At 35.1% G+C, this 18,109-nt stretch overlaps 1 protein-coding gene across 16 annotated transcripts in view; it reads right to left on the bottom strand.

Annotated features, from left to right (window-relative positions):
• Window positions 1–18,109, bottom strand: part of BBS9 (Bardet-Biedl syndrome 9) — a 433,011-nt gene that overhangs the window by 325,511 nt on the left and 89,391 nt on the right. For 13 of the 16 annotated variants that reach the window (XR_004804558.2, XM_049093796.1, XM_035698355.2 and 10 more), the window contains one exon: window positions 3,633–3,807. Coding sequence is in view for 15 of the 16 variants with exons in the window: in XM_049093796.1 (XP_048949753.1) it covers window positions 3,633–3,807 (175 nt within the window). In the remaining variant the exon portion in view is untranslated. Of the gene's footprint in view, window positions 1–3,632; window positions 3,808–4,763; window positions 4,785–5,321; window positions 7,011–7,932; window positions 7,998–18,109 lie in introns of those variants that run through there. The other 3 variants (XM_049093797.1, XM_025464601.3, XM_025464602.3) reach the window with 3 other exon arrangements.

The raw sequence follows: 18,109 nt of genomic DNA, 5'->3' as shown, positions 1-18,109 counted from the left end.
TTTTCATGCTTCCTCCAAACCTAAATTGCACCAGTGATTATCACTTAATCTATTAAACTTGAAAGTGTATATAAATGTAATATTCTATTTAACATTATAAGCCCCCTTAATTTTCATCATTTCATAATAATCACATATCCCGTGCATTTTTACTATTATAAAAGATCCACATAATGGATAAGGTGTGCATTTTTAGTCTGAGATGGAGATGGATTTAATAGATTGATATGTTGGTAAATTACCACAGTTCAAAGATGGTGAGTCTCTTTGAGATTAAATTTACACATTAAGGAAACCTACACATTATTTCCTCATCTAGTCACTCCTGGAGTTATTACCAAATTAATTCCCATGCACATATTTCAAAGAGTAAGTCATGGAGCATTCAAATCTTTGTATTGTGACCCAAGTGTAGCACTACCAGTATCCCTACTTGGCAGGAACTGGATGGAAAGCTGAAAAGCAGATCTCCCTCAATATTGCTTAATCTTTGGCAAGCTTGAATGAATTATACAGATATTTTTCTCAATCTCTCTAAATAAGTGTATTTTATTTCTTACCAGTAGCAATGCCACAACTCATTCATCTCCTTTGGAGAAGAGCCACAGGAGTTAAGGAATATGATATAATGATACACTACCTCTGTCACTTCTGCTTAGTCACAAACATTTGCTTATATTCAGGGTTTTGAATCTGAGCTATCTTTTCAATAATTCACAAAAGGCAGATTGCCACTTATGAAGGTGAAGGGAATACCACATTAACTTGCTATATGCACAATATTGAAACTTGAAGACAGAAATTTACAGCTGTTGCCTGATGAATTTATATTTTCTTCCTGCCTTGGAAAAAAAATCATGTGATCAAAAATAATATTGAAAAGCTATAATGAAGTGTTGGTCAGCTGCTTAAAGTTCTAAATGCTGCCATCCGTAAGATAACAACAATAAAGTTACTGAAGATACTGTAATCCCCCAAGTCTGTTTCTTTTCCCAGAATGAATTTGTACTTTCTTTTCCCATTCTCCCCTCTAACAAAAAAAAACACACCTTCCAAAAAGTTCAAACTCTAATTTTTATTGAAATTTCACTGGTAGAAGAGAATAAAGTCTCTCTCAAACACAATTCCCCAAAATCATAAGAATTTCTACCCAAAAAGTACAAATTGTTTTCATAGCATCATTTTCATACTTCATTTCTACTATGAATTGTTCTTTTTAAAACATTCATAATAACACTTGTATTTTTTGCAGTATTCTTCCTATGTCACATACTTTTTTATAAAATTATTTCATATATGCATCTTTTTATCGCTCTTTCCACTCATACTGTGCTTTATTATTTGTAATTCAGGGAACAGCTACAATAATTAATCAACATTTTCTATGGGTAGCAACTTGACATACATTCAATCTTTTTAACAAGTTTCTCAAAATAGCCATTATTCCCACAACAATATGGTCAATTAATCTTTGACAAAGCAGAAAAGAATATCCGACGGGAAAAAGTCTCTTCAACAAACGGTGTTGGGAAAACTGGACAGCAACATGCAAAAGAAACTGGACCTCTTTCTTACATCATACACAAAAATAAATTAAAAATGGATTAATGACCTAAATGCGAGGCCTGAAACCATAAAAATCCCAGAAGAGAACACAGGCAGTAACACAAAGGCGGTAACCTCTTTAATACCAGCTGTAGGAACTTCTTTCTAGATATGTCTCCTAAGGCAAAGAAAACAAAAACAAACTACTAGGGCTACATCAAAATAAAAAGCTTCTGCACAGCAAAGGAAATGATCAACAAAACTAAAAGGCAACCTTTTAAGGGTATTTATGTTTTTGTTTTCCTTTTTTTTTTTTCCTTTTTTTTTTTAAGAGAGAGAGTGAATGGGGAGGGGCAGAAGGAGAAGACATTTACAAATGCCATATCTGACAAAGGGTGAGTATCCAAAATATATAAAGAACTTAGAAAAAAAAGGAACTTATAAAACTCAACACCCCAAAAACAAATAATCCAATTATAAATAGGGCTGAATACATGAATAGACATTTCCCCAAAGAAGACATAGAGAGAGCCAACAGACACATTAATAGATGTTCATCACCACTTACCTCTTGGGAAATGCAAATCAAAACTACAATGAGATATCACCTCACACCTATCAGAATGGCAAAAATAAACAACACAAGAAACAACAGGTGTTGGCAAGGATGTGAAAAAAAAGGAACCCTCTCGCACTGTTGATGGAAATGCAAATTGGTGCAGCCACTGTGGAAAACAGTAAGGAGGTTCCTCAAAAAGTTAAAAAAAAAAGAAAGGAAGTTAAAAATAGAACTACCCTGAGGGCCTGGATGACTGCTTGGTTAAGTATCTGACCCTTGATTTCAGCTCAGGTCACAATCCCAGGGTCATAAGATTGAGCCCCACATCAGGCTCCTCACTGAGTGTGGAACCTGCTTGAGATTCTCTCCCTCTCCCTCTGCCCCTCCCCATTCACGCTCTCTCTTAAAAAAAAAAAAAAGAAAACAAAAACATAAATACCCTATAATCCAGCAATTGCACTACTAGATATTTACCCAAAGAATACAAAACCAGTAATTCAAAGGGATACATGCACTCGTATGTTTACAGTATTATTTACAATATCCAAGATATGGAAGCAGTCCAAGTGTCCAGCTACTGTTGAATGCATAGAAAAGATATGATACACACACACAATGGAATATTATTCAGTCACAAAAAAGAATGGAATTTTGCCATTTGCAACAACATGGATGGAGCTAGAAAGTATAATGCTAAGTGAAATAAATTAGAGAAAGACAAAATACTATATGACTTCACTCATATGTGGAATTGAAGAGACAAAACAAAGGATCAAAGGGATAAATAGAGACAAATCAAGAAAAAGACTCCTAATTACAGAGAACATAATGATGGTTACCAGAGGGGAAGCTGGTGAAGGGATGGGTTAAATAGGTGATGGGTATTAAGGAGTGTACTTGTGGTGAGCACCTGGTGATGCACAAGTTGTTGAATCACTATATTGTACACCTGAAACTAATATAACACTTTGTGTCGGGGCAGCCCGGGTGGCTCAGCGGTTTAGCGCCGCCTTCAGCCCAGGGCCTGATCCTGGAGACCCAGGATCGAGTCCCACGTTGGGCTCCCTGCATGGAGCCTGCTTCTCCCTCTGCCTGGGTCTCTGCCTCTCTCTCTCTGTGTCTCTCATGAATAAATAAATAAAATCTTAAAAAAAAACAACAACAACAACAAAAAAAAACCACTTTGTGTTACCTAACTGGAATTAAAATAAAAACTTAAAGATCCAAAAGAATAGCCATTATTATCCCCATTATAACCAGGGTAAGGGCACTGACTATCAAACATTCACAAGTAGCAAACTCAAGATTCCAATCCAGGTCTGCCTCTCTCAAAATCCTTTTTCTCAATCTCTGCACTATAGTTGCAAATATTTTACAATATGTAAATGATATCCTCTAATCACCACAATTATATTTTATCAAAGAAACCGATCTCCTTTTCATTTGTAATATTCAAGCTTTTTGTAAAAAAGAATTAATCAGAAACATACAAAAGTCACAATTCCAAAGATTCAACATCCAGACTTACTTGTAACTTTCCACTTGTTGGCAGGAAGAGACAGTAATGAAGGAATCTGTACGGGAACTGTAAGCAAGAGGGCCAGGTAAAAGAGAACCAGGGAGAAATCTCCCAAAAGCATAGCTTTCCTGCTCAAACACCATCAGCATCCCATCCATTGACTGGATACAAATTAAATCTCGACCTAAAGAAAAGTTAGAGGAAATCAGTTGACTTTTCCTTTATAAATATCATAGTTTTCATTTATCACTATCCATAACAAAAATATCACAGTTAATTTTTTTTCTCCAAGGGACAATATAAGCTGTTTAAATTTTAAATTACAAACTGATGAAGCTATCAGATTACTGTATATCAGCATATATACATATCCCAATTTTTAAATTATTCAGATGTCTATAATTTTAAGTATACTTATTTGCATTTACCATATGCTAAAATCCCTAGCTCAAGATAGATAATCTCTCAGAATAATCATTAACTCTATAAGATATCATCTATTCCAAAGTCAGAAATATAACAAAAACTGCACAGTAGAGGCTACTTCTCTTCTTCGTAGTATGTCAGTCTCATACTTTCAAATGACTTAGACATGAGTCAAACACAAGAGCTCAAATCCACAGACATGTATTAAGCACCAGTTTTACATAAATCGTACTGTTAAGTACTATTTGAAGAGAAAAATATTAATATTGAAAATACCAATTACAGATTTCCCTAAACTACAGATTGATTTTGAAGTGTCTTCTGCCCTAGAACAGAACATCTATAAACTACATATCAAATAACTCAAAAAAGAGTAACAGTCTGGGTTCAATATGGGCTCCATATTGAGTACGAGAATTACTAGCCCTATACATTTCAAAAAGAGAAATGTTGTGCTACAAGGTATTAGAAGTTATTGACTGGATTTAATGTAGTTTGGTATAGCCTGGTCATTTGCAAAAATGAACTTGTAGCTCAGAAGCTAACTGTTCTAACAGCCATTCTTTCTTTTGATACTTGGAAGTTATCACTAGACACATGGTCATTCAGCATAAAAGCCTGCTTTTCCAGGCCTCTACTACAGATACAATTACATGATTATGTTCTTGTCAATGAGATAGGAACAAAGGTAATATGTACAACACCCAGATATACCTGTAAAAGGAGTGAGTATACAACCCCCTCCAGTCTTCCCGTCAGGATGGTGGAGCTGCAACAGCTATCTTGATAGGCCTCAGAGATAGAAGCCATGTATCGATGACAACAGGACACCACCCCCACCCCCACCCTTATGTATGCTTCCTTAATTTTGCTTTCTCCAAAAAAATCTTACACTCATTTTCCCCAGTCTACTGCACATCTGCTGACAGCCTCTTGGTCATCTATTTTCCTCTCCTCCTGTCTTTGGCCATGAGGTTTGAATGAGATTTCATTCTAAGCTTGAGGGTAGGCCCTGACTTACTCAAACCAATTTTTATCTCATTAATCACAGTGACTGGTTCAGGGATGGGTATAATTTACACCCAATGTGCAAAATTAAATCTCTAGGTTTAGCTAGAACTAGGGAAAATTTTACTCTACCCCCTGGGAGATAATATGTGAGAAAGATAAAGTCTGGAATAACAGAGGCTTTTACAAAGGCACAATTAAAAGAGGGCCACGGAAGACACTGTTTGAGCCAAGGCATCAAGCATCACTTGGACCCACACCTACCTGGGAACTTTGTAGGCAATAAATTCCCATAAATGTTGAAGCCACTTTGAGTTAGATCTCTGTCCCTGAAACAAGCGGATCAACCCATTTGTCCTCTAAGAGACATGACATGCTTAGGCTCATCTTCCCCCTCAACCACCCTCCATGTGTTATTCACAGAGTCCCTTCCTCACCTTTATCTTACAACTAATCATCAATTGAAATAATCTGTTTGTGTCTCTTGCTCACTCTACACTAAACTCAAAGGCAGGAACCATGTCTTACTTATCTTTGTAAATCCAACAACTATAAAATGCCTGGCATATAGGAGATACACTAATAAATATCTGTTGAACTAAAGTAAGCTAGGCAAAATAATTTATTCATCTGAAGCTCAGACTGGCTGAGATTTTATTCTATGTGCTTCACATACTGCATTTGAAGTATGTGAAAAATGCTTTATTTATTACAATCCCAGCTGCTGACGTTTAGAAAAATGTAGGGATCAATCCAAAACATTACTCAAAAATAAATAAATAAATCCTTCAAATCATTGCTTTGGAAGCCACTTCAGAATACATACCAAAGGCTCCCCTTACAGATAATGGAAACAGAAAGAACAGTCTAGAGAAGCCATGAAAGTTTTGTAGTTCTGACAGAACAGAGCCAACAGGAAGCCTTCATAAAAGTGATAGGATTTCAGGAGCTATTTAAATGACCTAGCCCTGAACCATACTCAGAGACCTTACCACATGCTCAAATATTATATTAGGAGCTGTAAGAAATATACAACAACAGGAATAAAAACTACTACTGACATTTACTGAGCACTTGTTATATTCCTGCCTTTGTGCTAAACATTTACCCAGCATACTAGCTATAATCTTTATTAACTCTAAAGGTAGTCAGTTCCACTTAATACATGAGAAAACTGAAACCCACAGAGTTTAAATAATTTGCCAAGGGCTGATGCCTGGGTGGCTCAGTCGGTTAAACATCCAACTCTTGGTTTCAGCTCAGGTCATGATCTCAGGGTCATGAGACCGAGCCCTGCAGCAAGCTCCATAATCAGCACAGAGACTAATTAGGATTCTCTCCTTCTTCTCCTTCTCCCTCTCCCTCTGCCCCTCATGTCACTCATGCATGCTCTTCTCTCTCTCTCTAAAATAGGTAAGTAAATAAATAAAATCTTTTAAAAATAATAATTTGCCTAATGCCAAAGAGTTGGAAAATGACAGAGCTAGTATTCAAATAGAAGTCTATCTCACTCCATTATACTATACATGTTCCCAAGGAGGCTCCATTACACCATACTGGACCCATTTTAAAAATTAATATAAGTTAACATATAACCTCTAAATGATGTGAAACAGACTAAGTACTACAGAAAATCAAAGAGCTTCATTACAGCAAACATCTTGGGAAAGATTTCATGATAGAAGTAGGATGCATCCTAAACTGAAAATAGGTAATAACAGAGGTCAAAGGTAACAGTAGATAAGGTTTCTTGGGGCAGAGGGTGGCAGGGAGGAACATACTAGAAGAAAATGTAGAGGCAGTTAGAATTGACCTAGTAAGGGGATCCCTGGGTGGCGCAGCGGTTTGGCGCCTGCCTTTGGCCCGGGGCACGATCCTGGAGACCCAGGATCAAGTCCCACATCGGGCTCCCAGTGCATGGAGCCTGCTTCTCCCTCTGCCTATGTCTCTGCCTCTCTCTCTCTCTTTCTCTGTGACTATCATAAATTAAAAAAAAAAAAAAAAAAGAATTGACCTAGTATAATGTATCAAGTTTTACCAATAAGGCATGAAACCAAGCAGTAGATTGAAAAAAAATGACAATATCTTAATGATGCTTCCTCAAAAATTATGCCTTAACTATACGGAGAAAAAGTATCTTTTAAAGTTGAAATAATTAGGAAGGTTGGAGATTTCATCAGAATTTTAAATCTGGATGTTTATCCCATTAATCTTCAACCAATGATGAGAGAAAACTAACCATTGTGATTTGAAATATTATTTGTAAGATCTAAGAACAAATTGGGAAATGACTCACCAAAATCATTTTGAAAGGATTTTTAAAGTTATTATTTTTTCATTTTCAAAGGCAAAGAAGAAATTTCGTATCTGTGGGGATGGGGAGGTGGAGGCAGGAAAGTTCTATGTGGCAGCCTCATGAAATGAACACTTATTAAATAGTGTCTCATTTCCTGATGTTAAAATATCATGTACCTTTAACATAATGGATAAACATGTTGAACTGACTGCTAGATTAACAGTCTTCTCTATTAAATTATAGTCTATTCATTAAAATGGTGTATAGCACTGTGCGTGTATGCATGCACATGTGCATGTGTGTGTCCCCATGCTCAGAAGTTCTTTCTACCATGCATGACCCAGAGCATTTTCCATCATTCACTATTACAGAAATAAGGGCCCCATGGAGGGCAGTCCTGAATACCATTTCTTTGCTGTCTTTTTCTTCCTGTGAAATCTATGCAGCAGAATAAGTAGAATGGCATACATGAAAGAAGACTATCATTACTCAGCATGCTACATGTTTTCTGAATCTCTCTATGCTCATATTTCTTTTACACATTGAGTAAAAATACAAGTGAAGAAATGCAAACGTGACCTGTGGCCAAGCATATATTGCAGTTCAGCATGCAGCTGTCAAAAATAGTTGGTCTTTCTCCAAGCCTGAAAAACACATGAAAAACAGCTGTATAGGTAGTCAAAAAGGCAGACAGGAAACATCAAGAGACTGATACATAAGAACAGAAGAGTCCAAAAGTCTGTGGAACTTCCGCTTGCTAGTTTTACACACACGCACGCACGGAAAAAATTTTGGTTGTTGTTGTTACAGAAAAACTGAAACACTAACTCATTAATCTTTATTGCAAACCTAACTCAAAAATGATACAACATGTTTGCCATGAGCAAAGACATAAAAATGTTCAGAGTAGAATTTCAACAGATACTGACTTAAAAACAAATGGTAGGTGGATTTCTAGAGCTTGCAGGACTTTAAATTCACCACCATAAAAGAGCATTTTTATACTTTTTCATTCATATCTTCATTTAAATAAAACTACCATAGTTTTGAGATACATGATACTATTTGGTCATGCTTAATAATTAAGAATTGGCAATTAATTCAATGAAAGTATAGCTAACTTCTTTCTTATGACTCCCTATTTTTTTTATTTGAGCATTCTAAAAGCAATCAGTGTCTGATAATAATGCAATATTCAAGTAGGTTCTAAGTTTAAAACCTTAGTTTTATATAAATAAATCCCTAAGTAAACAGAGGAAATCAACAAACAGAACACATATGTTGAGCTAAGTAGCTAATATTTTTAAATATGTACCAGGGAAATATTATACAAATTCTCAACTATTATTTAAGAGTTTCTCCCAATAAATAACTTCATGAGACTAATTACTTTAAGACTCAAGAAAATAAAAATTGGGGCTACATACTAATTCTTCCTATGAACTTGCCTTTTGACATTTTAATGTTTCTCATTTTAATAGGCACTTTAATAGCCTTACAAAGACCACTAGTGTGTGCTCTGCCAAGCTATTTATCACAATTTTCCCCTTAAACTGTGAACAAGTTTAATAACGTATTATAAAGAAATTACAACCATTCATTAAATTAGCATTATATGTGATAGATTCATTATGTATGCAATGTTAGAGCGTAAAAGAAGGCCCTAAACATTATATTATCACTCGCATCCATAAGATATTGGGTGAATTGCTTTGTCCAATGGTAATGATCATGAAAGGTTTGATAACATTCTCCAGAACTCACATTCATCCAATAAATTCCACAACATTCACAGTATACCTAGCATGTGCTAGAACAGAGACAGAGTTGCTACCCTAAGAAAACTCAGCAAACATGGGAGTTAACCAGTTAAATATTATAATAATGTAAGAAGAGGGACATATCAGAATAATTTAAAAGGCAACGCAGCTTGATTAATAGTGTCTGGACGAATCAAGAAAAGCTTCAAAACAGAGATAAATAATATTTGGGTCTTGCAGGTTGAGAAATAGTTTGCCAGACAATCAGAGAAACAAAAGCGGAGAGCACCCTGTGCTCAGACACATGGATTATAAGAGAATTATGTCTGTAGAGGAGTGAGAGCAGTGCACTCGGGGGAAGGGTATTAGGTGGACAGAGACACTGATGAATATGGCAGACATGTTCATCAGAACTAATGGCCAAGCCAGAACTTGAGACCAGATTTGATGCATCCTTATTTTAGCCCTGAAAGCTCTGCCAGTTTCCTCACCTGTAAAGCAATGGTATGAAAAGATTATATGATGCTGCTATAAGGATAGAATATAACAAAAATACACACTGCCTGATCCTGGTAAACATTCAATAAGTGGTAAGTAAATAAGTGATATAACTGGATTGCCCTCTTTCTTACAGATCGAATTATGGGAAATAACTTCAGGTTGAGGGGAAAAAAGTCTTTCAGAGCAAAAAGGGTAAATTTAATATAAAAAGGAGTATACAATCAGAAATTTATCTTTTTGTCAAAGTAAAGGGTTTTTAAGACTTTAAGAACTATGGAAAATCTTTCAAAACTTAGGTTTGTGTTACTCAAGTTGATAATGTGCCTATTTTAAGTTTACTTTCCTCAAAACAGCAATTTCCCTGCCATGGTAACTATTGAAATCTCTAAAGAAATGTATTGTGAGTGTACCAGAAAGCCCTATCTGGGAATGCACTGTCCCTGCCTCTACATCCTCCCCCCAACACACACATATCTATAATCTTCCCCCATCTCTAGTATTAATGAGTGACATAAGAAAGACAAGACAGGTGATATCATACAGAGAGTTCATTACTTCTTAACATTCCTTTCTTTTCTCTCATCCAAAAGAAAAATTCTAAAAGTTGAGGGTATAGTTTTTTTAAGTAACTAGTTTCAAAGCAAGGTAGAGTTCTCAAGGTAATAACAAGCATGATAGGAAATGAGAAAACAAAAAAAGTATTAACAAACAGAAAACATTTTAAATACCTCTTCATTTTGTACAAATATTCATTTGCAATATTAACCATCCCATAAAGCAGTAACTCCAAAAGCTAAATATTTGTTTTATATATAGTTACTCTTTTAATCCTAAAATGAGTGTATCAAAAGAAGGAACAATAGTCTATAGTCTAAACTGGACTTGCTATAACCAATTAAATGAAGTTATGAAAAAAGTAACTAAAGCCAAGAAATTCTCAGCTTCGTCTAAACTTGTACAATTTTTAAAAAGTAAATCAAAATGAGTTAGGGATAATGGCAATGGTGACTTTAAACTTCCGCATTTGTCAATTCTTATCACAAAGTTTGATGTGCCATTTAACCATTGTTTGGTCTAATAAACATCCTTGGATTCTTCTAAAAAGAAACCATTAAAAAAACATATCTTTAATAAAACTCATAAAAACAAAATATACCAAAGCAATCATCTTAATATACAGATGCCAAGCATGTTATCAACCCACACAAAAACTTCAAAGGCACTCCAGTGTCTCCAGAAATAAGTATAAATTAATCAACAGGAAATCCAAAGAACTCATTAATGTGTCTGCTAAATGAACTTTGACTACTCTCTCTCATCCAGTCCCAACCACCAAACACTTCAGGTAACAGAAAACTGCCCTCATGCCCTTAGGCATTTGTCAGTCTAGTTCAATTCATTTCAGAGGCTATTCTCCCACCTTAATCTCACAAAATGCTTCTACATATCCTCAATCCCCAGGGTACAACCCCATCTTCGAAACTTTCTCCAATCCCCTCTAGCCATAATTACCACACTATCCCTCTAGTTTCTCTTAGTACATTCTGCATCACTCCCTATTGGTACTGACATTTTTCCTGTTGATATGGTTAAATTTGGCAGATCTGTCTCCCCTCTCCAACTTCCACAAAGCATAAAACCCTTGAAGATCTGTCTATTTTGTTTCCATTATCTAATTTACAGTATGGAATGCAATCCCTTATATGTTAGGGCCCAAAACATCTGTTCAAGTCAACAAAATCATCATGAAAGTAAAAAACCAAGTAGATTGTACTACTAGGTACCAAGATGCCAATGATCCCCCAGTAGGCCAAGATATTTAACCATATTGGCATATTCACATGAAAACACCTTAAGATCTGGCACCATACTTTATTCACCACACCTCCCAACCCCGAAGTGTCCCTAGAATATAGTAGGGCTTAACAGCTCAATAAATATTTGTTGAATGACTGAATAACATTAAAGTAAAAATGGCATAGTAAAGGCCCTGAAATCATTAATTTTAATATGTGAGAGTTAACAATTGGAATTCTAAATTATATTAGGGCTTAGTACTATGTCAAAAAACAAAGTACTCATTGTATGCCCAACATTAGGTACTCTAAGAAATATTAAGAAGAAAGGAAAAAGATGAAGGATAACTCAGCTCTTAAGAAGATAAACTCTAATGGAAAGGCACAGGAAATGATGTTAAGGTGGCAGAAGACCCAAAAGGAAAATATATAAATGAATGTGAAAATCACTTAACCATAGAGAATAAATTGTGGAAGCCCAAAGAGGCTGCCAAAAGAACAGAATGATCTTCAGATCTGTCAGTATTTCATAAAACTCTAACTTTGAGAACATACACAGATTAAACCTTAAAGCTTTAGTAATTATTAGAACTCTGCATGCAGTCTTTCTGGTCTATAAAAAACAAGGGATAATTACCAGAAGAAAACTACTCAAAAAAAAAAAAAAAAAAAAGGTACTAAATAAGATATTCTCTGGCTGTTAACTGTTCCCAGAGCAGGATGGTATATCATAAAAGAACAAATTGGAGAAAGTATCAAATGCAGATTAAAATATAAATGTGTAGTGGAAAGAGCAATGATTTTGAATCAGAAAGACAAGATTATAAGGTTTTGAATCCTGGCTCAGACACAATCTACAGATGTAACTTTGACTTTAATTTAATTCAGTCTGTTTCTTCAAATGCAAAATAAACCTTATCACAATCTCTACACTCCACTGGGTTGCCATGAAGATTAAAGAAGGGAACAGGGGATCCCTGGGTGGCTCAGAGGTTTAGCACCTGCCTTTGGGCCAGAGCGCGATCCTGGAGTCCCAGGATCAAGTCCCGCATCAGGCTCCCAGCATGGAGCCTGCTTCTTCCTCCTCCTGTGTCTCTGCCTATCTCTCTCTCTCTCTCTCTCTCTCTCTCCTCTATCATAAAATAAATAAATAAATAAATCTTTAAAAAATAAATAAATAAATAAATAAAAATAAAGAAGGGAACATATGCAAAATACCCAGGTTAGTATTTGGAACGTGGTAGGAATGCATGCCAATCTTAATCCCAAAATTTGCCTGCTAAAATTAAAAAAAACAACCCCCTAACTTCCCCTAGTACCAATATTTATCTACACCTTGGATATGATAGTTGTTTTCTTTTTTATTTTTTAGGATTTAATATATTTATTTAAGAGAGAAAGAGTAAAAGAGAGCACAAGCAGGGGGAGGGGCAGAGGTAGTGGAAGAATCAGGATCCCCACTGAGCAGGGAGCCTGATCTTACGCTGGGCTTGATCCCAGGACTCAGGAATCATGACCTGAGCTGAAGGCAGATGCTTAACCACTTAAGTGACTGAGCCACCCAAGGGCCCTTGATATGATAGTTTAGTCATTAAGTCTCACTTCATAGGTATAAAAGGATAGAAAACATCTCAGGAGAAAGGACAAAAGGTGACCAGGAAGTTGGAAATGGTTCGGTTTAAAATTCCAATCTTTATTTGCAGAAGTACTTGCTAAAGCAATGATTCCAGAATTTAACTGATCATCATAGGTTGTCAACCTTGTGAACTGTCCAATCAAAGATTTTTTTAAAAAACACTATTCACCAACATTTTGTATAAAGACAATATAATACAAATAAGTAGGAAGTAGAAAATGTTAACAGTAAGTATAGCCCTTTATCTGAGCAAATTTATTTTAGCTTTATAAAACCTTCAGACCTTAGCTAAGTTTTTTGTTGCCTTAAAACCACACAAAACTTTAACATGGAATAGCATTTGAAAACCACTATTTTATCCCAGCATTAACCACTTTTAAAGAACTTCTCACAGCAGCACTTAAGAGCCACTATTGTAAAAAAAAAAAAAAAAAAAAAAAAAAACCCTCAGAAAGCAAGTACAGAAAGTGTTTCCTTTATAAAAACAAAGGAAAAACTTCTTCCAAAACCTATTCAGTCCTAGGTGAGGAAATAAGCATTTTCCATAGACATACTGGCTCTTTATAATCTCACCACCCTGAGGCTTCTGGAATCCAAAAGTGAGGCAAAGGCTCCCTCTGCTGACAAGTAGAAAAGAATCTAATCCTATCAAAAGACACTGAGACACTGGACGTTTTAAAAATCTTCCCAATATTGACTGGATATTGCATACTTATTATTCTCTATCAAAGACTAATTTTACTCTATGCCCTAAAACACTGGCAGATATCTTCAACTGATATGAACATGAAAGAGATGTATAACTAGGTAACACTCAATATTTCAACAAATCATTGTAAATCGGCTTTCAAATTTCTTGGTTTCTGCTCTATGGTCTAAAGGTTAACTAAGCTATAATGTCATACAAAGAGGAAATTAAGTAAAGAAAGGTAAAGAATTCAGGTGGGTTTTAAGAGGTTATATGGAACAAAGGTAGCACTCTATGCATGCACTGAAATTCAATGCAAATTAAAAACTTCAAAATTAAAAATAATAGCCATTTATAAGTGCTGGCACATAGATTATTAGCATATCCAATTCTAGAAACTATTCAAAACTTGGGAAGGCCAAGAGTTATTGTTCTCATGTGACTATGGAAAGACTGAAGGCTCAGGAAAGTTTGATTTGTTGGATGTAAGGCTGGCAAGTAGCAGGGCCAGAACTCAACCCTATAAGTCTTCTAATCACCAGTCTTTTTCCTCCAACTGAAAACTAAGCATAAAGTAGGTCCTCTAATAACATAATCTATAAATCTCTTTCTGATTACAAATTCGACATGGCCTATTATCACAACTGCACTTTGTATGCTTGTAACATCACATTTAAATATAAAATGTTAATTATTTCACTTTGGCAGACAAAGCTTGATATAACTGCTTGCTGATTCTCCGATACAATTTTTTTTTTATTCTTGTCTTATTTCCAAAAGAACTGCCTTCAAAGATAAATTAAATTATTAAATGAGTAGATGACAATAGCAGATAAAACCCTAATTCTCTCACTAAATTACTGAATAAAATGTTTGTGAAAAGCAGAAATTTTAATCACATAAATATGCTGCCAAAAAAACAAACAAACAGTAAATAGAAATCAGAAGCCAAACAGTAAATGAAAATGAAAAAAAACAGAAAGGTAAACAGAGCCCCTGGGGCATTTTCCTAAACCAGATAACACTCAGCTTCAGTTTTCAAGTTCTCAAATGACATATGGTAAAGAAGAAAAACCTTGGGGCTCATTCTATGGGGGAAATCTAATTGATCCTGTACATGATCTCCCTCCCCCCAGTAGAAAGCTAAAACCACAAAGGCCTCTACCCTTAGTGTAAGGAGAACTTAGAAACAGCATTTTCCCCCCTCAAGCGCAAGAGAAAGCAAAATAAAATGCACATCTCAAAACCTGGAACCAGATGAAGGAAAAAAAATCTCTCTTAAGAATTCATAAACCCCTAGTTGATCTTAATGTGGGTTTTCAGACCAAATTCATCCCAATGGCTTGCCCAAGAAACCTTAATCTGTCAATTAAGTATAAAGAGATCCTGGGTAACAGAACAACCAAGCACCTGACAAAAGAAAATTCAAATCTCTGATGGGGCACACCAATCATTCCCATGGATACAGTTCCAAAGAATATGACCTCACAGGCAAAATCACAAATATGTAAGGAATTGAAGGCAATAAGAGCAAAAGACACCAAAGAAATAGAGAACAGAATCAGAATTACAAACTATACTGAAATTGTAAGAAGACTATAAAAATACTAAATTTTACGTTCAAAAAAATAAAAACAGGTCTTAAAAATGTGATCACCAAAACACTGATTTGAAGGGGCAAATGCACCCCAATATTTATAGAAGCAATGTCCACAATAACCAAATTATGGAAAGAATCCAGACGTCCATTGACTGATGAATGGACAAAGAAGATGTGGTATATACATATATAATGGAATATTACTCACCCACAAAAAAGAATGAAATCTTGCCATTTGCAACAACACAGAGTTAAAGAGTATTATGCTAAGTGAAGAAAGTCAGAGAAAGACAAATACAATATGATTTCACTCATGTGCAATTTAAGAAACAAAACAGATGAACATAGAGGAAGGAAGAAATAAAAGAGACAGAGAGTGAGGGAGGCAAACCAGAAAACAGACTCTTAACTATAGAGAACAAACGGAGGATTGCTGGAAGGAGGTGGGCAGGGATTGGCTAAACGGGTGATAGGGATTAAGGAGGGCACTTGTGATGAGCACTGGATGTTACATGTGAGTGATGAAATAATGAAACCAGTATTATACTATATGTTAACTAACTAGAACTTAAATAAAAACCTGAAATTTTTAAAAAATGTCATCAAAAGACTTGTCAACAACCCCCAAGCAGATTTTTTAAAGGACAAAATTAACTTTGAGAAATAAAAAGTATAATAATTAGACTTAAAGTTAACAAAACTCCAAGAGTAGTTTCAACAGAAATTAGTCTCTAAATAGCAGTGATTTAGGAAATAAAAAAATAGAAATCATCTAGAATGCACTAATAAGAAACATAGAGACAAAAAACGAAAGTGGACTGGAAAGACACGAACAATAGGGTAAGATAATCTAACATATATCTAGTTAGATTTCCAGTAGGAGATAATGGAAAGAATACAGGAGATGCAATACTCAAAGAAATAATGGCAGAGGACTTTCCAGAACTGCTGAAAGGCATCAATCCTAAAATCTGGTTTTAAACCACATAAATTTCAAGTCAGAAAAGTAAAAATAAATCCTCCCTTAGATACTCAAAAGAGAAATTGCAGAACACCAAAGACAACCTCTTAAAAGCAATAGAGAGAAAAAGATGAACAAAAGAAGAACAGCTACACCGAAAACTAACAACACCAATGGAAACCAGAATAGGGCAGAATATCTCTTCTGTAGCAGGAAAAATAGTATAGCATTGTATGTCAACATAGCATTGCATACCCAGCCTTGTCCCCAAGTACCCCCAAAAATTTTAGTGTAATAAAAGTAATAAAACAAAGATTCCACTCACAATATTTATCAAAGCAATTAAGTTCCTAATACACTCTAACCCAACTTCCAAACCTTGACTTCCTTAGGAAGGCCAAATTGGAGCCAAATTAAGCAATATACCACTGAAAAAATACCGCATTAACATGGTATCTTTTCCTTAATAGCACTTGTGATTTTATACCAATTTTTAGGATTATCTACTTAATGTTTACCTCCTTCTCCAAATTTAATGAGGCCACAGATCTCTATATTTGGCTCACCACTGTATTCATAGTATCTATCAGGGTGCCTAACACACAAATGGAAGTTGGGAGGCGGTGGAGGGAGAGAAGGGGAGGGGAAGGAAGGGAACAGGATGGGAGGAAGAAAGGAGGAAAAAGAGGAAGGAAGAAGGGAGGATCTAACTAATAAATTAATAATATTTTTACTAGGGATGCCTGGGTGGCTCAACAGTTAAGCGTCTGCCTTTGGCTCAGGACGTGATCCTGGAGTCCCGGTATCAAGTCCCACATCCAGCTTCCCTGCATGGAACATGCTTCTCCCTCTACCTGTGTCTCTGCCTCTCTATGTCTCTCATGAATAAATAAATAAAATCTTAAAAAAAAAAACAGGCAAAACTAATAAAAAATAATATTTTTACTAAATGACATAGAAGGACAGCTAAATAAACAGTAAGACACATTATATTCCTGGATGGAAAGTATAAATATCATAAACATGTCAGTTATGCACTAAAATAATCTATAGATTTAACACAATGCCAAACAAAATTCTAGCTTTGATTTTTTTCATGGAACTCAATAAACTTTTTTAAACTTGAGAGAGAAGTGAAAAAGCAAAACCTATAAATTTGAAAAACAAGAAAAATGAAGAATGGTTAGCCCTCCCACACATCAAAACATACTGTACAATATTTTTTCCAGATATACTATTGGCACTCCTTACAGATATGACATTATAGACAAATAAATCAATGGCAAGGAATAGAGCCTAACAGCAAATGACTATATGGGAATCCAGCATATGAGAAAAGTGGCATTCCAAATTATAAAAAGAATATTCACAAATGGTGCTTGGACAACAGGATACAATTTTAGAAAACATAAAATTAGAGCCTTACTGTATATCATATCTAAAAATGAATTCTAGAAAATTTAGGAAAAATATGAAAATATTTGAGAATTATAGTATAGAAAAGATCTTCATAAGAACAATACAAAGAAGTCATAACAAAAAAGATCAAAACATTCCACATCAAAAAAATTAAAACATTTGTACAACTTACTAAATGAACAAATTTAAAAGTTAAGTTTAAAAGGTCATGTGTCCTTAAGCAAACTGTTTCTTCTTGTCAATCCTAAATTTTCTTATGCCTAACGTGAGAATATTGACCTACTTTACAAGGTTGCTTCGAGAATTAAATGAGAAAGTTTAGGTTAAATCCTTAGCATAGTCTTAGGTGATAGCACCTAGCAGGAACCTAATAAATATTTACTACTATTTCAAAT

This window comes from Canis lupus, chromosome 14 (assembly GCF_003254725.2).
Source record: "Canis lupus dingo isolate Sandy chromosome 14, ASM325472v2, whole genome shotgun sequence".
Taxonomy (NCBI): domain Eukaryota; kingdom Metazoa; phylum Chordata; class Mammalia; order Carnivora; family Canidae; genus Canis; species Canis lupus.
This window is presented reverse-complemented; position numbering and strand designations above follow the sequence as displayed.